This window comes from Hyperolius riggenbachi, chromosome 4 (genome assembly GCF_040937935.1).
Source record: "Hyperolius riggenbachi isolate aHypRig1 chromosome 4, aHypRig1.pri, whole genome shotgun sequence".
Classification (NCBI taxonomy): Eukaryota; Metazoa; Chordata; class Amphibia; order Anura; family Hyperoliidae; genus Hyperolius; species Hyperolius riggenbachi.
The window spans coordinates 199,177,401-199,201,785 of record NC_090649.1 but is presented as its reverse complement, the minus strand read 5'-3'; the positions used below and the strand labels follow the sequence as shown (position 1 = coordinate 199,201,785).

The 24,385-nt window shown below is 41.4% G+C and overlaps 1 protein-coding gene across 6 annotated transcripts in view; it reads left to right on the top strand.

Annotated features, from left to right (window-relative positions):
* The window catches only part of LPP (LIM domain containing preferred translocation partner in lipoma), a 419,710-nt gene that overhangs the window by 340,844 nt on the left and 54,481 nt on the right, over positions 1-24,385 (top strand). For all 6 annotated transcript variants that reach the window (XM_068281218.1, XM_068281216.1, XM_068281219.1 and 3 more), the window contains one exon: positions 7,412-7,581. In XM_068281218.1, the coding sequence (XP_068137319.1) occupies positions 7,412-7,581 (170 nt within the window). The remainder of the gene's footprint in view (positions 1-7,411; positions 7,582-24,385) is intronic.

Here is a 24,385-nt window from a genome sequence, read left to right as displayed (position 1 = left end):
TCAACACATACATTTTGATGTATGCATTTTCTTGCATTTTTTATATGCGTTGTAGTGCTCTGTGATGTACCAAGAGTATGTTTTTAATGCATTTCCAAGCCATCACAGCACATCAGAAAATGCAGAAGATTTTATTATTTTTTTTATTTTCAGCTGTTACTGGTTGCTTTGAAACATTTTAAAAATGCACGCTCTTTTCGGAGCTTGCGTTTTACATTTACTTATAAGAAACATTGAACCGCAATGCACAACAATGCAGCGTCAGATGTGAAAGGTAAAATGAAAGTCTATAGACTTACATTTTATCTTTGAAAACGCACACAATAGCCATTGCGTCAAAATCATCCCTGATGTGAAAGGGGCCTTACACCGCTATTCACTTGTGTTGGGGAGGGGGGGTTATTTTTATTGCATTTTAACATGATTTTATTTGATTCAAGTATTTGGTGCTGTTTTTTTTTTTTTTTAAATAAGTGTTCTTTATATATGTAAAGCTTGGTGTAATTGCCTTCTTAAAACGGAACGAAATTTGCAATAATTCAGTTATAAATGAACATTTGTGGTTACCCACAATGCACTACTACTAAATATGCAAATTATCCCTTTTCGCCCCTTGTTAAGCCAAGCAGGCATCCAGAACCGCTGGTGTATAGCAAGCCTATAGCTCTAAGTTTTACACAGCCATATCAAACCCACATGTAGACAGCCTGTTTCGGACTTTTGGTCCTCATCAGTACATGGCAGGGATTGATAAGGCTGTATGAAATAGGGCTTGGACGAGTACAACAGAGTAACCAAGCAGCTCAGGGTGACCCAAGAATGTATATGGTAGCATATATGTAATTGATCATTTTTAGCCCTGTGGTTTACGTTGTCCTTTTGAAATAATTAAAGCTCCAGCCTAAACAGAAATTATTCTATTGCAGCATAGCAGATTATTTCTTGGCTCAGTTTCTGAAACTGGGAAAACTTCCAAAATACATTTTCTCTCTACTCTTTTGCTGCATTCATTCACTATGAAATGTGCCTTAAATGATTTAAGGGGGCACTTAAACCAGGAATAAAAAATCTGTTTTATTTTCCCGGGGCATCTATTAGCCCCCTCCAGCTGTCCCGTGCCCTCACAGTCACTCACTGAGCCTCTACAGGCCCATTAGGCCTGGCCACGCATATTTTTCTTCGCGTTCCCGTCCGCAATAGCATCCTGTGCCTGTGCAGGGCGCTATTGAGGATGGGTAAATGAAGAAGTGTATGCGTGGTGAGGCCTGCACAGGCGCAGAAAGCCGGCTGACTCCCTGTCGGGGCATGTCTGCAAAAACAAATCTAGCTGGCGGCGGGGGACCGGAGGCCTGTGCATGCGCAGAAAGCCTGCTGACTCGTCAATGAAAACAAAATGTAGCTGGTGGCGGGGGACCGGAGGCTCTGTGAGTGGCTGCTAGGGCAGTTCTACTGCTCAACAACACAGACGCCTGACTATTCCCTCCGAGTCTGCAATCAGCATGCCTGCCTTAGGTGCTGCTCTTCTGCTTCATCATCTGCATCTAACTCACTATCACAATGATGTCATCGTACTGTTAATGCTGCTTGGACTGCGTCAAGGTAATCGTGCTAATGCTGGTAGCATGTATAATGGTAGTAATTGCAGACATAAAATGTATTGTTAATGTTAGTTTGTGTAGTGGCTGGATAGTGTACTGGTTAAGGGCTCTGCCTTTGACATTGGAGACCAGGGTTCGAATCCTGGCTAGGTCAAGTACCTATTCAGTAAGGAGTTCAAGGCAAGACTCCCTAACACTGCAGAGTGGCCTCTTGAGCGCGTCCCAGTGGCTGCAGCTCTTGAGCGCTTTGAGTCCGACAGGAGAAAAGCGCTATACAAATGTTCGGATTATTAATCGTAGCCATATATGTAATATAGACAACTGTTGTCGTGTACTTTGCCTAAGCCATGTGTACCACAAGCAATTCCGAGTACGGTAACCCCGCACTTGGTGAATAAATCTTTCTTGTATCTTGAGATGGCTGCAGGGGGCTGGTAGAAGCCCTAGACAAGTAAAACTCTTTTTTTTTTTTTTATTCGTGGCTTAAAGCGGTATAAAACGCTGACCTAATATTCAATAAAAACATGTTTTCCTACTTTTGATATCCCATACAGTTATCATATTTGCATTTGATCATAAGTATTATTATTCATTTAGAAATTACAACTTCCCAAAGTGTTTTGCTCTGAGAGCTGACTTTGCATTTTATTCATAACTGATGTATTCATATTGTAATGTACCCAGAAAGGCTTTCTGAGTGTCTGTCTGTTTCCTGGAGTGTCTGAATTGCCAAAGAATACTTAATTGTTTCAATAGAGGAATGTAAACAAACACAAGATAATGTTATCTCCAGTACGAATGCATATAGCCTTCCCTGCAGGGAGCTTGTAAATCCCGTGTTTAATTAGTTGAATGCTGTTCTAGTAAAAAAAAAAAAAATGGTGGTAGTATATAATATGCTGTAAATAATCTTTTAGAGCAAAGAAGAAATGCTGGGTTTCATACCACTTTAAGTGTCCCTTTAAGTTCTCTTGGAGTAGCGTGCCTTGTGTGCCTCCACCATTTATGGTAATGATTTACCTAAAGCGGAAGTGTAAATGCTTTTTAAATACTCTGTTTCACTTACCTGGTGCTTCTGTAAGCCCTCAGCAGCCGTCCTGTCCCGCGCCGGTCCTCCACGAGCCTCCATTCTCCCGCCGCCGCTCCGTTCTGTACCTCGACTTGTAAGTCGAGGCCAGCGCAGCCCTGCCAAGTGTATCTTTTCTTCGCGTTCCCCTCTGCAAAAGCGGGGAATGTGAAGAAAGGATATGCGTGGCCAGAGCCACGCAGGCGCAGTTGCCCGGCGGCGAAACCGAAAGTACCTGCGGCGGGGGAACGGAGGCTCGTGGAGAAGCGGGACAGGACAGCTGCTGGGCGCTTGAAGAAAGCCTCAGGTAAGTGAAACAGTGTATTTAAAAAGTATTTACAGTTCCGCTTTAAAGAGACTCTGTAACAACAAAAACCTCCCCTGGGGGGTACTCACCTCGGGTGGGGGAAGCCTCCGGATCCTAATGAGGCTTCCCACGCCGTCCTCTGTCCCACGGGGGTCTCGCCGCAGCCCTCCGAACAGCCGGCGACTGTGCCGACTGTCAGTTCAATAGTTACCTTTGCTGGCTCCAGCGGGGGCGCTGTGGTGACTTTCGGCACGGAAATAGACGGAAATACCCGATCTCCGTCGGGTCCGCTCTACTGCGCAGGCGCCGGAAACTTGCGCCTGCGCAGTAGAGCAGACCCGACGGTGATCGGGTATTTCCGCCTACTTCGGAGCCGCCAGAGCGCCTGCGCAGGAGCCAGGAAGGTAAATATTGCGTCACGGCTGTACGGAGGGCTACAGCGAGACCCCCGAGGGACGCAGGACGGCGTGGGAAGCCTCATTAGGATCCTGAGGCTTCCCCCACCCGAGGTGAGTACCCCCCAGGGGCCGTTTTGTCGTTACAGTTCCTCTTTAAGAGGGGGAGTAGCACATGCAGACCCAACCTCTGAGGTTCTGCTGTTTTCCTAAAGTTATTTAAAAGACTAATTAGCTGATCAATTTTTCTTAATTCCAAAACACACACACACACACACACACACACACCACACACCACACACCACACACCACACACCACACACCACACACACACCACACACACCACACACACACACAACACACACACACACACAACACACACACACACACCACACACACACACACACACACACACACACATATCACACACACATATCACACAATTCTGCTTGATCTTCTGTGTCTACAGTTAGGCCTGGTGCACACCAGAGGAGTTTTTCTGAGCGTTTTGCGTTTTTAAATTTGCTGCTAATGTTATCCTATGTGTCTGTGCACACTGGAGCAATGAGGTTTTGTAAAAAAAAAAACCATAGCATTACATTGGGAAGAGCTTTTGAAACCTCTAAAAGCTCTTCCCAATGTAGTGCTATGGGGTTTTTTACAAAACCTCATTGCTCCAGTGTGCACAGACACATAGGATAACATTAGCAGCAGATTTAAAAACTCAAAGCGCTCAGAAAAACTCCTCTGGTGTGCACCAGGCCTTACTCTGCTCTGGTGCTAGCTCTTTATTACCTTCTGCCAACCAATAATTCTGGTCAGATGTCAGCTTGTTTACTGGCCTGAGACCATCACCATTTGTATTTTATATTTGGAGTTCAGTTATGTTTAGCTGCCATGAATGCAGCTGATCTGGAAAAGCGATGTTAAACTCCCCCGAGCACCATTGTGAACTTAAGTCGTTTCTGTCATTAAAGCAAATTGTTCTATCACTTGTAATGCTAATCATTTCCTCCAGCTTTATGTATCAAACCTTTTTTATTTTCTTCTTAACACTGGCTGTGTCTTTGCCAATTTATCGTCTTCACGTTCTTATCTCCTATTCATCCATTTCATTTAGTATGGAGCCGACAGCTTATCCACTGTTATTATGGCCCATTGATCAAGTAATTGGAAAAGGGCAAATCGGCAGCGGCAGCGCCTGTGATTTGCATGAAATATTCCCAGCCCTGGGTGCATGTAGCATGGTAATTGCTGCATCCACATAGCTGTCAGCTAATAACTATATTAGTCAGAATATGGAAAGCCGGATCTTAGCGTATTAAAAGTTCTATTGGCGCAGATAGGCTTTGAATAGGGGGATTTAATTAAACATGCTAGCGGGCTCCCAGGCTTTGTGGGAAGTCAAGGAGAAAATGTTTACTGCTAATTAAATGTAAGTCCCGTGGGTTAAATGAGGTCATTGTCCTTGAGTGCTACCTTTTAACCTCTGTCTTTTTCAGGTAAAAAAAATAAAAATAAAAATATATATATATATATATATATATATATATATATATATATATATATATCGCCATATGTTTTGCAATACTAGATATGTCTATGCATTACTGTATAGTTTGTGTTCTTAAAGGAGAACTACATGCACATTTATTAAACCTCATTTTACTAGATTGGGTTACATGTTGGCTGAGACCCTATTGTTTTCTACTGGAATTACCTGTAATTCTTCTTTCCTTGTTATGCTGGGAATACACGGTTCGTTTTGTAGCTCATTAGATGGTTCGATAGATAATTTCCGACATGTCCAATCTCCCTTTTTTCTTTTTTTTTTTTTTTTTACTTTTTTTTTTGAACTCCGCTCTGTATCTGTGCTACCAGACTCAGCAAATAGGCTTCATCGCAAACCTCTTTATGTCTGGTAAATCAGTTTGCATCATAGTTCGACACTCTTTATATACTTTCTTTTAGTTTGTCCAAATAAAGTAAATGCATATTAAAGTTACAAAATATATACAAACCAAACACAGATATTCTTATACAACCCAACCCACTTGTTCACACCGACACATACACCCACCCCTCCCACCCCCCCCCATACATCCTACTACACATACAAACCCATCTATACCTTCATACACCCATAAATACAAGCTCATATACCCACATTCAAACATACTGACCAAGTCATTCCCCTCTGACAACCAAACATTCACCCCATTGACCGAACTCCTCGTCAGCCAGTATTACTTATATTCTGTATGGGTACTAATCCCATCTGAAACCCAATCTACACGATACGACCCCCGGCCGATCTCCCTTTCGATTCTTTTGCCGCTCGATTTCTGATGGAAGTGAATGGAAAAAAGATTAGAAAAACGAGAGAAAGATAAGAATCGAGAGCTGAAATTGAGCGGCAAAAACGATCGAGAGCAGAAACGCACGTCAGAAATGAACCGTGTATTCCCAGCATTACAGATCAGACTAATGGTAAACCAAGCTTTCAGTTGTTGCTAAAATGGAAGAGAAGAGGCAAGGTGAAGTTTGATGGCATAAAATCATGTGCAGTTGAAATGTTAGGTTTTACGGCCTGACAGTGAGTAGAGGAAAGGTCTTAATTGTTTTATAAACTGTGTCTCACAGCTGTCCCCAGTACAGCGCTGCTGTAGATCGCAGCGCTATACAGGGATAAAAGATGGAGGTTTCGCTGTCTAACAGTCTCCGAGCGACGATTGCCACTTAGAGACTGAAGGCGGAGCTCAGTCATCCAAACGGGGATGCACACGATCCCCTGCAAAACACTCCTCCAGGACCTTACGCTGATCGGCGTTAGACGGTCCTGGAGGAGCCACCGAGGTCTTAAAGTGGTTAAAATAGATTTTTATGAAATCTCTTAATAAAAATTATACCAAAGCTTAGAGCTTGAAGTAGAAAAGTTCTGTCAATTCTATTGCAGGCCTTCTCTGCATCCAGCACCAGTTTGAGCTACAATGGAGCCCCTAAAGTGGCATTAAGGCTCCCTTTGTTGATCAATACATAAATAGGAAAAAAGAAAAAGGGGCTGAGGTATTCCAGGCCTGTAGCAAATTAACAGCAGGGGATTTAGAAAATGTAGCTTTTCATTATAAGCCTAAAATAGCCAGCAGGTATAACAAACATCATAACAGTCCATTTGTCAACATAGTCCATATCAAAATTGGCCTGACGCACATTTCGCTGCTTCAGGAGCAGCCTTCTTTTCAGGGGCAAAATGTTGAAATTTCAGCAGCTGTGAAAACCGGTATTTAAAAACCGTGTACGTGATCAATTGTAGATGCAGTGTAGTGTGCACCAAGCGTCCTTTGTCTGGTTCAAGCATATGTCAATGTAGATCGCAGACCAAAATTGGTCACTGAATTAGTATTGGGGAAGACGTAGGTTTGTCAATATGTGGGTGAAATAGCTGGAGACCATTGAGGCATAGAAAGCTGCACAGTATCCTTTAGGTAAGTATCACACGGCTAGAGTGTATGAATGTATGTATTTTAGTGTGCCATCTCAGTGCCATGTAAGAGGAAGAAGGGTGATTGGCTGGACTTTTGGAAAACTGCCATGTGGCATTTGTGGCATCTCACCAAAGCGAAAGTGAGTGGCAATGAAGCATATCTGTACCCAGGTGGCAGAGCAAGTAGCCGGGCCTCTGCAATGTCATGGATGGTCTGGCTGCTGCAATGCCATAGTGGCCCTCAGTGAGAAAAGACAGCGTACAAAGGTGTGTGTGTGTGTGTGTGTGTGTGTGTGTGTGTGTGTGTGTGTGTGTGTGTGTGTGTGTGTGTGTGTGTGTGTGTGTTGCGTGCGTGCGCGCACATGCATGCATACATGTGACTGTTCCTTTAACTTTAATTTTATTTGGTTGTTATATCACACATTACACTATTATAATAAATGTGAGTTTAGAATTGATTCATGCAAGTTGAACCTTAACCTAGTATGTGTTAGCCTATTGTTACTGTGAGGTTGATGCCAAATCTCTTACCAATACTAGTATAATGTTTGTTGATTTCAGGGCGTTGTGCTCGCTGTGGAGAAAATGTTGTTGGAGAGGGTACTGGATGTACCGCCATGGACCAAGTGTTTCATGTTGAGTGTTTCACCTGTATGACCTGCAACAGCAAACTGCGTGGGCAACCCTTTTATGCTGTGGACAAGAAAGCTTTTTGTGAGCCTTGCTACATTGTAAGTAGTTATTTTTACCAAGTTCATGTTCTGGCTATTATTGTGCACATGTTCCATGCCTACAGATCAGGCACAGCCAAAGTCGGGCTATGGAGAGCCACACAAGGATTTTTGTGGTAGGCCAAAAGGAACCAAAACCCGCTAGTTGGAAGTACTGTAAAGTACAGCATTGCTACTGAAGATAACCACAGGCAATAAAAGAATGTATTTGTATAGATCCACCCACAATCCTGAACTCAGACATCTAGGCCTTGTTTTTATATATGTCCTGGAAGTGATTAAACGTGAATGCCTTACATTTTAAGAAGGCAATGCTGTATCTACAAATCAGCATTTTAGTGAGTTATGTCCTGCTGTGTCCAGTGGAATGTTTTACATGTCTTCACAGGAATTTGTAGCTGCTTGCTGTCTAAGGAAGAGTTTTTTTTTGTTGTTTTTTTTTACTTTCTCAGATTGTCAGAAGGAAATTTATTGTTGAACCGGTTTGCTCTTGATGTTATCCATTTTCTTCTTGCTTTGGATGACCTTCAGCGCTCCTCCACTGTCACAGCTCCACTTTATTTTAGGAGTCTTACGTAGCCATTTCATTACACCAAGTAAATTCTTGGCAACTCCTAACAGGCCTGTGTGCTGTGAGAAAACAATCTAAGATTAAATTCCTTTCTTAATTCATGTCATGACCAGTGACCATGTTATGCTGGCATTTAAAGAGAACCTGAGGTGGGTTTGAAGAATATTATCTGCATACATAGGCTGGATCTGCCTATACAGCCCAGCCTCTGTTGCTATCCCAAACCCCCCTAAGGTCCCCCTGCACTCTGCAATCCCTCATAAATCACAGCCAAGCTGCTGACAAACAGCTTGTCAGAGCTGGCTGTGTTTATCTCTATAGTGTCAGTCTGCTGCTCTCCCCGCCTCCTGCAGAACTCCAGACCCCGCCTGCATCCCTTCCCTCCCTGCTGATTGGAGGGAAGGGACGGGGGCAGGGACCGGAGCTATGCAGGAGGCGGGGGAGCAGCTGAGACTGACACTACAGATGTAAACACAGCCTCACAGCATGGCTGTGATTTATGAGGGATTGCAGAGTGCAGGGGGACCTTAGTGGGGTTTGGGATAGCAACAGAGGCTGGGCTGTATAGGCAGATCCAGCCTCTGTATGCAGATAACATTCTTTAAACACACCTCGGGTTCTCTTTAAGGGAAAATCACCAAGATAAATAGCAATGAAGGGGGCACTCCGCTTGGTTTTGTTTAAAGTGAACCTGAGGTGAGAGTGATCTGGAGGCTGCCATATTTGTTCCCTTTTTAACCATACCAGTTGTCTGGCAGTCCTGCTGGTCTATTTGGCTGCAGTAATGTCTGAAGTTCATCAGAAACAAGCATGCAGCTAATCTTGTCAGTTCTGACAATATCAGAAACAACTGATTTGCTGCATGCTTGTTCAGGGTTTATGGCTGAAAGTATTTGAGACAGGGGATCAGCAGGACAGCCAGGTCACTGGTATTGTTTAAATGGAAATGAATATGGCAGCCTCCATACAACTCTCACCTCGGGTTCATTTTAAGCTGGGTGAGAAAGACATTTACAAATCTTTGCTATTGTCTTTGGTTCACCTATGTTTGGTGGTATTCCTTCCATTCCATCCAGTATTCTTACTTCATGCCCCACACTGCTGCAACCCCCTCTCTCCTATCACAGGATCCCATTGTGCCTTCCTCCATGTGCACTTGTCTGAGTAAATCATTGCTCAAATGGACTGGCAGGTTGATTGGCGCTTTCGCCCCACCCAAAGCACCAGTGTGTAGTCAGGTGAGCGGAGGAAATGAGCTGGTAGTTTGTCACTTTGGGGCTGGGTGCATCCTGTTGGTGGCAGCAATAAGGTTTTTTTTGCTGCCAATATGATGCACCAAACTTCCTTCAGGGGGTCTGTGGAATGTTTGTGTTTTATGTATACATACAAGCAAAGTAATCAAACTTAAACTAAATAACCCCCCCCCCCCCCAAAAAAAAAACAAAAACAAAAAAAAAACTTCCCCGGCTATGGGAAGAGCACTCTTTTTGTTTTAATAATCACACCTGCACACTGCACATTCCACAGGCTGCATCACAATCACCTGGGGATTCCCTGTTATGCACCTGTGTGACTTATCTGTAACAATTGTGTTGGCAAAGTTTCCAGGTTATTATACCAGCCATAAATAAAATCTACAACAGCTCATGTACAAAGCATAGCTCAGTTTATCAGTCCTATGAACACCTTCCAAGGCTTAATATGCAGCAATGGCACACCTCGGGGACCCATCTCTGAGGGAGCACAGTAGTGCATAAACCTCTCCACCACAAGACCATCTGCTCTTTTGTTGCTAGAATACCCCAGAGAACTGTTGTCAGCATCTTAGCCTTCAATATGAAGCCAGTAACAAGTGTGTGCTGAAGCCCATCTACTCAACACCTCCACAGTTCCGTTCAAAGTCACATGTGTGTATTATACATGTTAATTCACTTCTGTTTATCTTTCTCCCAAGCTAAATAAGCCCAGTTTGTCTAACCTTTCTTGGCAAGAAAGACCTTCCATCTGGCTGTTCTAGTTGTCAGTCTTTGTCCTTTCTATAGTGTGGTGCCCAAAACTTTAGCTGCTGCTGATTGGCATTGTATATAGTTTCTTATCAACCTGTATCCCCACGTCCTTCTCCATGTCTGATGTTCCCAGAGATCACTGGAATGACTGGGTTATATATGGGCATAAATAGTTATTCATCTGATAAAAATATTTGCTAATTAGCCTTGTAATATTTTGTAATATGTATAGCCAAATGTAAAATATTTTTTCTTTTTACACAAATTAATTTTCCTTATAAAGTAAACCTGAACTGAGGAAACTAAGTTCAGGTTAGATACATGCATATGCAGAGGGAAGGCTCTAGATTGAATACCTATTCGCCCTCCTTGGCTGCCTTCGGAAGTACTCGCGCCCCTGAGTGCTTCAAAAGACGAACACATCTGCACTTTTCTTGTGCGAGCCCAGACTCGCGTGTTCACAGTATACAGTACAAATTTGTTCGCCTTCAGAAGTACTCAGAGGTGCAAGAACTTCAGAAGGTTGGCGGAGGAGGACTGACAGGTTGAATAAATTTATCAGGGCTGGAACAACGGGATGGATCAAGGATCGGGAAGGCTCTATGGCAGGGATATTCAACTCCAGTCTTCAGGGGCTGATGTCTTCACAAATTTTTAGCACAGTTCAAATTGATTAACAGGGCTGAATCAGGAAAGGTGTGGTTCAAGTAGAACACATTTCTCCATTTCTCAGTCCATCCTAAATACTAGTATGGATATGGCGCTCAAGGACTGGAGTTTGACACCTGTGCTCTGTGGCATTCAGAGCCTTTCCTTTATTTAGGTAAGTATATACTTACCTATATGAGGTAAGTAAGTTTATACTTACTTATATAAGGTAAGGGGGGGGGGGGGGCTCGGTTCAGGATTACTTAAAATTTGATTCATGCTCACACTTTATACTATGAGTTTTTAGCTGTGTTAAGATGGAGTTTTGCTGCTTCTTTTCCTTTGTGTGACACTTGGAGCACTGCTGTGATCTTAACTTCCTGTTTGCCACTCATGCTATATGTTGTTGGGAAATACAGTTAGAAGCTCGGTACACAGTCCTCTAGCATTACATTTCATGTTACTTTTTACTTTTTTTGTACTGGCCCTTTCAGGTCTTATAATGAAGTCCTCCATTCTAGTATGGCAAAGGTACTAGCTGGTGCCTTTTTTTCGGCTTCACCTGGCACTTCCAGTGTATTATGTGGCTTCCATCCTTATAATATGCTACTGTGCTGGAATATTTAAGTAAAAAAAGCCTTTCAGTTTTCATATAAAGTGCACAAATTACTGTTCTTGGTCTCCTAAAAGAGAAAAGCTTACCGAGACCGCAAACTTCTCTCAAATGACTTTCATTATGACTTTTCATTTAGCTGCATTTTTTAATTTCTTCTAGTACATTTAGGCTTTAAAATACCTGGCACATAAAATTGTGAATGGTACAAGTTCAGTCTTCTTCTAGAAGATTAAAAGTGCAGACTGAAGCCAGTTGTCCTGTTTCCAAAAACAGCATTATGAGAAGATGAGTACAAGGTTAAAATGATAGCCTTGAGATTCATTTTTTTCCTTAAAGCAATCTTGTCATGGTTGCAAATGAAGAGGTTGGAAAGGCTGCATACTATACAGCTTTACTTCTTTAGTCTCATCTCCCACCAACTGGCCACATGATAAAAATCTAATGCTAAACCTAACTGCTTTCTCCCCAGTCCACAGGACCTGCAGCATGCCTTTGATTGAGTGCAATGGTTAGGGATGAAAGTGGCACAGGTGAGGTTCCATACTAAGAGGCCCAGCTAAATCAGAGACCCACTAGGCCCATTAAGACTAAAAAAAAATCTTCTTGGTGACAGCAGCTAGTTCTACAGAGGTGGTAAAGCTTTAAAGTGAACTTGACAGTTTGACACTGCTGCAAGTGTGGATATTACAAGATGGCAGAAACTACATTTTGGGATTTGGGATTCTCCAGAGCTTTTACGGTGTACCTCAAATTTCAAGCCTACCTTAAATAAAAGCCTTGATTTCTGACCTGAAGCTCTGCTGCTTCTTGCTTTGCTCCATCTTGCCTTCAAGCAGCAAAGCATAGGACAGAGAACCAAGTGAGAGGTCAATACCTCTTTTGTGTGGGCCTCTGGTTTGTGAAGGCTCTTTTGGTGCACAAGCCAGGATTTGGATTGCTAACAAAAAAACATGTGAATAGGTACATATGAAACCACCTTGATGTTTTTTTTGCAAAAAGAAAGCCAAAGTTAAGATGCAATGCTGTTTTTGATGAATATTCAGCGTTTATCCCTGTTTGATAACCTAACCAATGCCCCTAATGTAAAATCCAATTAGACGCCTAACCAAACCTACCTGCCTAAGATAATCCCCTTCATAATTCATTTAAACCTTCCCTCAAACGTCATCTCTATCATAATGCCTAACCCTAACCACCATGCCTAATGTCATCCTATTCCTGATATCCAAATCTATCCTAACTTTACAGGTGATGACGAATGTCCCTTGACACTATTACCCTTATGCTAACCCTTCTACTACTGGTGCCTAACCCTAGCCAACAACACTAACCGCTAAACCCTATTGACGTACTGATACTGTTTATCCTCTTTAGTGGCCAGACTTAAATTATTCAGCTACAGAGTAGGCAACACCACTGTACCAAATTCACTCCTTTTGCACTGGTGACTTGGGGTGTAAGTTTCAGCTATAAAATAGCTTGAGACATGTTTGTCCTATCATGCTGATATCATGGACAATCTGGTTAGGCCTACTGCACAGGCAAGGCCATACTCTCGCACAGGCACTGTATGGCACGCTAGTACACAGCGGGAAGTGCAGTCATGAGAACATATCCAACAAAATCATATCCAATAGGGTCCACACGTGGCAACAGTGGTGGCAAGGGGGACTCTGAAAGCCTCTGGGCTATCAAGCTACGCATCTAACCATTTTTTTTTTCATTTGCTTCGGGTTCACTTCAACATGCTTATGTTAAAAATGTCTGATCTCTGCTGCTCTGTGTTCCTAAACCCCTTTATTCATGCTCAGATAATTGGGTTTCTCCTGGTCATAGTCCAATCCCATTTTATCTGTCAAGTTTCACCTCTGTTTTTTTTTCTTTCATATGAACCGTAAGTTCAAGCTATATTTGTCAGGTCATCTGCCAGCTGAACCATTTAAACTGTGATGTTAACATTCATATCAAGTTTCCCTAAGAGCAGCTTCCAGCACCAACATGAAAAGCAATGCAGACAATACATCCCCTTGTGTAACTTTTTTGTGTTTTTATTTACTGTCCTTTCATCACTGGCCTCAACCATTGCTTTTGATCCTAGTAGTAGTAGTAGTTACTACAACTACTGTATATCTGCAACTCCATCTCCAATACAATTAAAAACCTATGATGAGTTGCAAATCTTGTAAAAATACTATATTCATGGTGGGCAAAACAGTAAATCTACTGTTTTTAAGGACACCCGAGGCACAAATAAACTAATGAAATAAACTTTTGTATCTATCTTCTTTCTCCTAAAATTTACTTTTTAGCTATTCCAGTTTTATTTTATGTTTAAATCTACTTTTTAAGTTTACCTTGTTATTGTTTTTGCTCAATGACACATTAATTGAAGTATGCCAGAGCTAAAATGTATTGACCCATTATATCTCTTTCCTGCTCTCAGAAGCCATTTTCTGCTAGGAAAGTGTTCTATAGTTGGAATTTCTTATCAGTGAGGGTCACACTGTAGTCAGGACTGAGTCAGCCACTTACATACCTGATATTTAACTCTTCAGACAGAGAAAGAAAAAAAGAACACAGCATAGTGATTTGTGTGCTAGGCACTGTACATACCCATGTCTCTCTTATCATGTCACCTCGGGTATCCTTTACAAGTTTTTATATGTGACCCAAAACTGTGGGATATCTAAACGGTAATTTTAGGAGTAGGACAGATACGATTGTTTATCTCATCAGTTTATTTTCACTTACGTTTTACGTTAAAAACCAGTGTGTTTTACCAGCAAAATTATAGCACTGTTCATCAAAGAGATTTGTAAAAAAAAAAAAAAATACTGGCGGTTTTGGGGGGAAAATTTGCTCATTTTAAAACTTCTGGCAGCAACACATTTTTTAAAAGGTGTAGCAGGAATATCAGGAATATTAACTGCTGTGTTGAATCAGCTCTTCTTTCTACACTCTGTAAACTGGGAGGGCAATTAATATAGTACTTAAATATTGTAAAAAAAAAAAAAAAAAAAGGAAATGTTGTGCCAGTCTTGCCCTAACTGGGGTTTCCACAGCTCATCGGTATACTTTCTGCCTTGTCATATTATTTATTTAATGATGCATCATATGCTTTTAGTAGGTGACTAGTTTGGACTGCAGGAAAGCCACTTAGCACTCGAAGCATTGCTGTTGTAATATGTGCAGTTTGATGATGTTGCTGATATAGTGAAAAATGATGCTGAAAAACACACGTGTTCGGTGCCTTAAACAAGATATACTTTTATTTTAACTTTGCATGATTAGGACTTGGTGCCATTGGACTGGATAAGATAGTACTTTTCTTCCAAACATTCAGTTTTGCTGTCATGTTAGCGAATTCTCCTGGTTTGGCCCTGTGGAATTGCCAGTGCCTTAAAATGATTAACGTTTTAATTATCGGACTCGCATGTCAATGTAAAATATATATATATATATATATATAATATATATATATATATATATATATATATATATATATATATATATATATATATATATATATATATATATATATATATATATATATTAGTACACAGCACAAGTGAACTAATCAAGCTACAGATATGTAAATAAGTGTGCTCATGTGAGATCTGTGGTATAATTGTAGTTCAGATGGGTGCAGAGTGTAGCACTTCCCATAGAAGGTTTATAGACTATTATTTAGGGTCTATAGTATATACTACTACTACTACTACCCGCTGTATGCAGCAAGCAACACAGTGCTAATGGCCTGCCTGGTTATTAAAGAGAATTTGTACTCTAATATTCTTACAATAAAAAGCATACCATTATATTCATTATATTCTCCTGGACCCCTCTGTGCTGTTTCTGCCACTCCCTGCTGCAATCCTGGCTAGTAATTAACAGTTTTAGGCAGTGTTTACAAACAAGACTAGCTTCTAACCAGAGTATCATAGGCTAAGAACTAGCTTACTGTGTGACTCATGCAGAGCTTGGAGGGGGTGTGTAAAGTTTCTGCCAATGACAAGCAGTGCTGCACATTCCACACGTTCCAGCCTCAGCCCGACAAACACGACAGAGGAAAGGAGATAAGATTTATTACTGAGACAGTGCAAGTAGGAAAGGCTGCAGTAAGACAGACCACATTAGAACAGGCATAGGAACTTATAGGATAGAAAAAATAAGGCTCAAAATTTTGTGAGTCTCTTTAATGTTTTTTTCCATTACCTATGGTGAGGATCAAAAGCAACATGCCACTTTATTCTGATTTGTATCCTTCGGCATACCAGGTTAAAATTTTAAGGTGCTCAAATAAACATTTTAATTATTTTTTCATATTAAAGCTTTTTTTGGGGGTGGGGGGGGGGGGGGGGAGAGTGGGCAAACAATATTATTGTCACAGTGTGTCTCCTGGCATCAAAACTATGATTTGGAGGAGTTTTTATTCTAATTATTTATGAGCCCTTCTGAGGTACAGTTAGAGATGTGAGCATAGTTAGTGGCATGAGTGAAGCGCTGTAGAATATGTCGTCACTATATAAATACGCAGTAATGATATTTAAATGGCTATTTTGTCTAACTTCAGATTTGTATCCATGTGAAGTGTATCCGGATAAAGCACGCTTTGCAACAAAGTAACTGGACCCAATCAGATGTCTACATAGTGATTTTGTTTTAAAAAAGAGGTCAGACAATTAGTTTTAAAATTAGCTTAATAACAGTTTTGGCCAAATTAAGGGAAACTGTAATTTAGAGATTTTGGTCACAAAAAATATCATGAAAATGTCCTCTTTATGCAATGTGTTGATAGAGTAATTTATGAGAAGTGCTGTCAGTGTGTTATTTCAAGCACTCTGTAATTTTAATTTAAACTGCTCAATGGTATCATTAAGACCATTATGCAGGATTTCTGAGTACTTTCTGTTTGAACGGCAAGTTTAAAAAAGTCATGAATATTGGAGCAGAATTGTCCTATTGTACACAACTCGTGGCAAGAAATACATGAAATCTGTTGTGTGTGTGTGTGTGTGTGTGTGTGTTTTTAACCCTTGCAAGAGATATCGAAGGAGTACTTGCTTTAAACTTGCAGATTTTTTTTCTAAATATGACTGAATAAAATAGAGCAACACTGCATTAGCATCACAATTGCCATCTTGTGTAGTATCAGACTGTTCTTTCTGGTAATACCAAGCACAGCTAAGGGTTTTCACTAGCCATGGTGCGATGCGATCATCTCATTGAGCCTGAACGGAACCAATGCACAATGCGACTCGAGTATAAAAAAAATGGATGGATGCTGCAGATTCTCATAGCACACATCTAATTCTCATAGGCAATAATGGATGGACAAATCCGGAACAAAACCAAAAGTACCCGCGATGCGATCATCGCAGCCTATTGCTAGTAGAAAGGGGCCCTTACTGTTAAGCGTGTGAATGTTTTTAAATACACGTGACATATTTTAATAATTTACTAAAGCTTGAAATAATACAATATACCAGCGTAGTCTCTTTTTTTTTTTTTTTTTTTTTTTTTTTTTCCCATTTAAAATTTTGATGATGAAGAGGGAGTTAATGATCAAGTAACAAAACTTTAACACCAAGCATCAATGTGCTCTAAAACTCTGACATAACACTCAGTAAAAATGTGTTTTCCTACTTTTTATTACTCATACAGTTATCATATTTGCTTTTGTGCATAGGTAGTATTGTTTGTTTACAAATTACAAGTTTCCAAAGTGTATTTTATCGTGCCCTGAAACCTGCCATTGCATTTTAATCAAACTGCTTTTTATTATATATCAACATCTTCTAATGAGCTATTGTGAGCTGTGTGTGTCTGAAGCACAGAGAGCTTCACAGAGAGCTCCTTTTCACTTGTTACACTGTTTACACACATGTATCAACATTGGGATGTAAACAAATATACTGTTATCTCCAGTTTGGATGCAGATTTGAAGGTGAATGGCAGGACAAGGTGCTTTGTTTAACCATTTCAGTGATGTTCTGATACAAAAAAAAAATGGGATAGTGGCTTTCAAGCTGTGAGGAATCTTTTAGAGCAAAGTAGAAATACTGGCTTTCAGACCACTTTAAAGGAAAGCTTTAGGGAGAAAGATGATGCAGAGTCCAGTTCTTTAATCGTTCAAGTGCTCCCCGATCAAACATAGCCATAGGGCAATAACTGACCACTTAAACTCAATCCAACTTTAGCAAAAAAAAAAAAACCTGCTGAGGTTACTTTCAATGTAATAGAAATTGTGTAGAAGCTGCCCTATGCCACCCATGCTTAACAAAAATGTACCACTACTTCTTACATTCTTAATTTGATCTAGCCCTAAAGTTGCACTTACACTATGCGCATTGTGGGGTGCAATACTGTACATGAACTCACTGCCCATGTAATTGTATGACCGTGCACACATCTCTGTGTGATGTAGTGACGTGAACATGTCCATACAATTGGTCAGGCTGCATGATAATCACAGAACAGTGGGTAAATAGAACAGAATTTTGTGGCTGACAATCATGCTTTAATTTTGAGTTTAGGTTCATTCTCAAATTTAAACCAGTAAAACCATTCATAAAATCTTGGAAATGCAGCATCTAGGCTATTAATAAGAAGTTTCAGAGTTTGATGATCACAGCAGATCTAAGATGTTTTCTGGCATGACCAGATCTGTATTTTATTTCAAAGGATTCCGACATCTGCAGTTAAATTGCGGGATGCTCAGACACATTTCCAGTTCTCATGCTTGTCCTTATTTGAACAATCAGTTAGCAGTCAGCCATTAATTGTTTTATGATCGCTAGTGGATTGTTATGGAAAATCTAGAGAAAGCAAGAAGGAATTTGATGTTTCGGGGCTTCTTAAGTTGGACATATCCAGCAGTACAGAAGAATAAGAATGCTGCAGGTATCGCTTCTAAAAACCTGGTAAAAATCAACAGCATTATTGGAAATCATTTTAGATGTACCAAGTGATAGGCAGGAATAAATGAATTGATAGTTGATAGAACACAGCTTGCATCAGGGGAGACTGTGAAGATATCCTGTCAGCAAGATACTAACTATGGATTAAACTCTAATAGGATGAGGTGCTCACATGAAAGAGATTTCCTTCCAGGAGGTATGATCAAACCAAGTCAGAGCTCAGTCATTTAATTCCAGGCAGTTGTTAGCACTGAATGAAGTATTACAGACAACTATAAAATATGTTGAGGGTTGTTACCTTTAGATAAGGATTAAGGACACAGGAGTTGCTTATATTAACAAACAAAAAGTAACAAGATTTCCCTAAAGCTACCTCTGAAAATTTTAGAGATGGCAGAATAACTTCTACCCTTGACAGCATTGCGTTGATCTCTCAGTGGCATAGCAAATTCCCTCACAGTATCAGTATCCCGCACAATGTGGTCTCTAGGAGCTTTCATTTATATAAAACTCAAATGGGATAACCGGAGGTGTGTATAAAAAGCAGAACAGCACTTTTTTTTCTCTAAATCTACTAGGTGCAAGAATGCACTAGGTGTTTATACTCATAAGGTTGATTCCACAAGATTTCTTTTTAAAGGGACTCCGAGCAGTGCAGAAACTATGGAAAGATGCATATCATTTTAAAGCTCTTTTTCTCCTCTTTCCAATGATATATAAACCAACGCCCTACGCCTTTGAGTGTTCGCCATTTTCATGATCGAAATTGCCGCGGCCACAACTTCGATCACGAAAATAGAGAAAACTAAAAGGCGTAGGGCGACGATTTAGGTGTCGCCAGAAAGAGGAGAAAGAGAGCTTTAAAATGATATCCATCTTTCCATAGTTATATTGTATTACACAGGGCGACTTTTTCTCAAAGTCAGCAGCTCCATTCAGCAGAAAAAGTCGCCCTGTGTAATACAATGTAACTATGGAAAGATGGATATCATTTTAAAGCTCTCTTTCTCCTCTTTCTGGCGACACCTAAATCGTCGCCCTACGCCTTTTAGTTTTCTCTATTTTCGCGATCGAAGTCGCGGCCGCAGCAATTTCGATCGCAAAAATAGCGAAAACTAAAAGGCGTAGGGTGGTGGTTTATATATCATTGGAAAGAGGAGAAAGAGAGCTTTAAAATGATATGCATCTTTCCATAGTTTCTGCACTGCTCGGAGTCCCTTTAAGGATGGAGTTTTACTTGACTAGACTTGGAGCGTGAAGAGCTGAAAATATCAGCATAAAATTTTAGTTCAGGAAGTAAAGGATTCTTTGCTAACAGATGCACCTCTGCAGGCTCTACATACTTCTCGCGTTCGACTACCCGATGGTAGCACTGAGCAAGTTGCGGCGTTTCTGCTTGAGGCTCTGGCAGAAGCAATCTATTGGTGGCCCGGAACTTCCGTCGGTGGGGAGGCGGACCACACGCCTCGTGGTAACGCTGCACGCATCTATTTAGGCGCATGGGCGTATAGACACAGCAGCATAGTGTGCTGGATCAGCGTTCCCTCTGCCATCCACAATGGAGCATACCTCTCAGGGCAGGGACACTATGGCGCAAACTGACACTGACCAGGTAAGGGCTTGTTTCTGTCAGAACTTATGGGGGCAGAGGTTTTTTTTGTGATGTACTCTAACTTTGGACATTGTTTCTGTTTGCGTTTTTCAGTACCCCACACCATGTAAATTCACTAGGGAATGTGGTATTTGCCAGAAAAGACTTGCACCCATTTATACTAAACCTCTGTGCAATGCTTGTATTCTACAAGTGGTAAAACATGAAAGTGGTGACAAGTTTAATGATATGTTATCTAGATTTTTAGGAGCGTTTAGCAGAAAGGTTTTTGACTGCAAAGGAAGCTCCTACTTTACCGGCCACTCTTGAGGTAGTCCCTTCTATGTTGGATACGGACCTACCTGGAGTATGTGGGGCACAGAGGGTTGCGGATTCCTCCTCGGAGGATATAGAGCATGTTGTGGAATATTCCGCTAGACTCCCAGAAGCTCTAATAGAGGAAAGTTTAAACTGCTACCTGAACAGTCTATTGAATTGTTAGAGTACATTTGCACGGCTTTAAATATTCCTATTGAAAAGCCTGAACCTGCTTTTATTGAGAATATGTATTCAGAACAGCTTGTTCAGAAACAAGTGGTGTTTCCTGTGCATAAAACAATGATTGATTTAGTTGTGTGTGAATGGAAACAACCTGATAAGAGGCTGTTTATTACAAAGTCATTTAAGAGGCCATATCCTTTTGATGAGGAAGAGGTATTTAGGTGGTCAAAATGTCCTAAAGTTGATTCTGCTATTTCAAAATTATCCAAAGATTCAGCCATTCCTTTTGAGGATACAGGTTTGTTAAAGGATATGTCAGACAGGAAAATGGAGACTCTGCTCAAAAAAGCCTGGGAGGCAGTCTCTGCCTCCTTATCTCCTAATTTAGCAGCCACCTGCACTGCTCGTTGTTTAAGTCTCTGGCTGCAGGAGGTGCAGGCTCGTTTGAAAGATGGTGCTCCACTTGAAAGCATTTCCCTGTCAGTTGCTACCTTAAAGGGAACCTTAACTGAACCGGGGGTAAAGCGTTTCAATCACCTGGGGCTATTACCAGACCCTGCAGCAGTCCTGTGCCCTCGGAGCCGCTCTGGATTCCTCCGGTCCCCCGCTGTCACTTAGTTTCATTTTTGACGACTCACCAGTCGGCCGGCCGCCATGCGTATTATCGGACGCATTCTCTACTGCAATTAGCGCTGTTGCGGACCGCAACGCATACAAAAATACGCGTTGCCGCATATCTACGCGTGCGGAATGCGGCAACGCGTATTTTCGTACGTGTTGCCATTCGCCTCAAGGGAAAGGACAATGTTCTAGAGGATTGGCTAAGCCGCCAGAACAAGTGGTGTCTGAACAAAGAGGTCTTTCTGACAATTTGCAGCAAGTGGGGTCTTCCATCCATAGACCTGTTTGCCGCATGGAACAATGCACTTCTTCCCAGATTCTGCTCCCTCAATCCCAGAGGCTCTCCAATATGTCTAGACGCATTTCTGCTTCACTGGGGTCTGGAGAAAGCATTTGTACACCCTCCCTTGAAGTTAATCGGCAGGGTACTTCAAAAAGTGATCAAAGACCAGGCATCGGTAATCCTGATTGCCCCAGACTGGCCAAGAAGGCCCTGGTATCTTCTGTTACTCTCCCTAGCAGTAGAGAAACCCATGGTCCTGCCTATCAGGGAAGATCTACTGTATCAGGGACAAGTATACCATCCTTCAGTGGCCAGTCTGAACCTGAAGGCATGGCTTTTGAGCGCCGCCTGTTGTTGAATCAAGGCCTTTCTGAGAAAGTGGTTTCTACCTTGCTTCAAGCAAGAAAACCTGTCACTTCCACTATTTATCTTAGTCTGGAAAGTGTTTTGTGATTTTAACAAAGACACTCCAGAAAATCTTGAAAGATTTTCAATCCCCAATATTCTAGAGTTCCTGCAGAAAGGGCTAGATATGGGTCTAAAATTAAACACCCTTAAGGTGCAGTTAGCAGCCCTGGGTGCATACTTTGATTTTCCTTTTACCTCAAATTCTCAGATTAAAAGTTTTATTAAGGCGGTCAAAAGAAAAACAGTGGTGAAGAAACCGACTGTTCCACCTTGGGACTTTAGTTCTAAATTCTCTTATCACATTCCCCTTTGAGTCAATGGACCAAATCTCCATTAGGGACTTAACGCTAAAAACATGTTTGCTAGTAGCAGTGACTACAGCCAGGCGTATAGAGGAAATACAAGCCTTATGCACTAAGCCACCGTTCATGACTATCAAATCGCATAGAATCACTTTTAAGTTACCTCCCAATTTTTCTCCAAAAGTTGTGACAGATTGCCACAGAGAGCAGGAAATCTTTTATCCCTTCCTTTTGTCTGAATCCTTCTAACAGAAAAGAGGAAAAGTTCACTTTCCTGGATGTCCGAAAAATGATTTTGCTTTAATTAAATAAAACTACAGAATGGAGAAAGGAGATAAGATTTACATGTACATGTTCAGTTTCAGGGTGCTTGTAAAGGGTTTAGACTAGAGCATCCAAGAGTGCTTTAAGTAACTGGTTAAAGTTATGTATGAGCAAAGCTTATGAAATATCAGGTAAGCCAGCCCCTGTTAATGTCAAAGCACGCTCCACTAGGGCTGTCTCCTCTTCCTGGGCAGAAAGTAATTCTGCCTTAGTACTCCAAATTTGTAAGGCTGCCACATGGTCCTCTTATGATACTTTCATAAAGCACGACCGCTTGGATTTACCGAGTCACCATGACTTGGGGTTTGGTTGTAAAGTGTTATCTGCGGTTGTCCCACCCTAAGAAAGGTAATATTCTAACTCTCCAGGTTCCTATTCCGAGTGAAGGCAAACAGAAGCCAATCATTACACTTACAGGTAATTGGATTTCTGTGAAGCCTTCATGAGGGATGAACTTTCCCACCCAAATGTATCGGTAAGTGTCCTACTGCATCAAGGTACTAGTCAATGCACTGAGGGTAGGTAGGAGGATGTGGCTATTTAAATTCCTGTCCCCAGGCAGGCGGGGCAATCTCCAGGTTCCTATCCCTCGTGAAGAAAGACTTCACAGAAATCCAATTACCGGTAAGTGTAATTATTGGCTTTTGACCATTTTGAGTTGTATGTGATTCAGTGCATAAAATGCCCGGACAGAGTTCAATACATTGGGGAAACTAATCAAACAGTAAACAGGCGGCGAAATATGCAGTGCTACACAGTGAAACACAAAAGGAAGGGCTCCTCAATAGGACTACATTTTAACAAACTAATCATTAGGAAACTTAAAATTACCATCCTAAGGGGAAATTTCAAATCCAGAAAAGAATGGCAAACATTTGAATAAAAGTTTATGAAATTGTTTCCCACTCTAAACAAAGGCTTGAACGCAAGACCTGAGTTCATGATTATGTATGATCTTAACACCATTTGGTCTGTGTCCTTGCAGACTTAGGCCTGGAACTCACTAGGAGCGCTTTTCTAAACGCTTTGAGATTTGAAAAGCTCTTGCTAATGTAATGCTTTGGGTACGATCGCACTTGAGCGATGTGATTTTATAAAAATCCCCCACAGCATTGCATTAGCTTTTTCAAATCACTAGGGCTTATAAAAAGGCTGCTAGTGGGTTTGAGCCTTTAGACTCTGTTCCATCCTGAGCCGGACTATGTGCTATCATTGGGAGCGACAGTGTAGTGTCCACTCTGATGGTTCGCTGTGGTCCAGCTGTAGCCTTGGGCAGATGTGTTACCCCCATAGGCTATAAGGGGGAACACATCCACCTGCCCAGTATTACTGCACAGTCCGCGATAATTGAGTGCAGGCCACTTACTGCAACAAATCTCACAGATCCATTGCAGAGTGGCAAGTGTGAACAGCTCCTATTTATAAAATAGGAGCCGTTCACTGTTAGTTTAGCAGTGAGCGAGAACGGACTGGACCAAAAAATGTCAGTTCTCAGCTCAAGTGGACACACAGCCTTACACAGACTGACTGACTATGTAACACCTCTGCCTGTTGCTGCTCTCTGACTGAGAGCTAAGTTGATTATGGTTTCTGTTAACCTGTATTGACAAATGCTGCCCCAGGGTTTAATAGATATGAAAACTAAGGGCCCTTTTCCACTAGCAATCGCGCTAAATGTTAGCGATTGCGATTCAGCAAAGTTCAAAATTCTCCTAACTATTGTGATCGCTATTTTGCTATGCAGTGCACTGCATAGCCAAATCATGACAAAAATCGTTCCGCGGCGCGATCGCGGTTAAATAAAAAACGATTTGCGGTAGTGGAAATTGCCTACCGTGATTCCTGTGTTATTTGGCGAACCGTAGCGATTTAAAAATCACTAGCGGTTTGCGATTTTGCGATTCAGTATCACAATAGCCGCTAGTGGAAAAGGGCCCTTAGGAAGTCTTTTACATTTCAAAGGAGGTAAAACTCTGTGACGTTATGTCAGATTGAGCATACAGAATCATATAC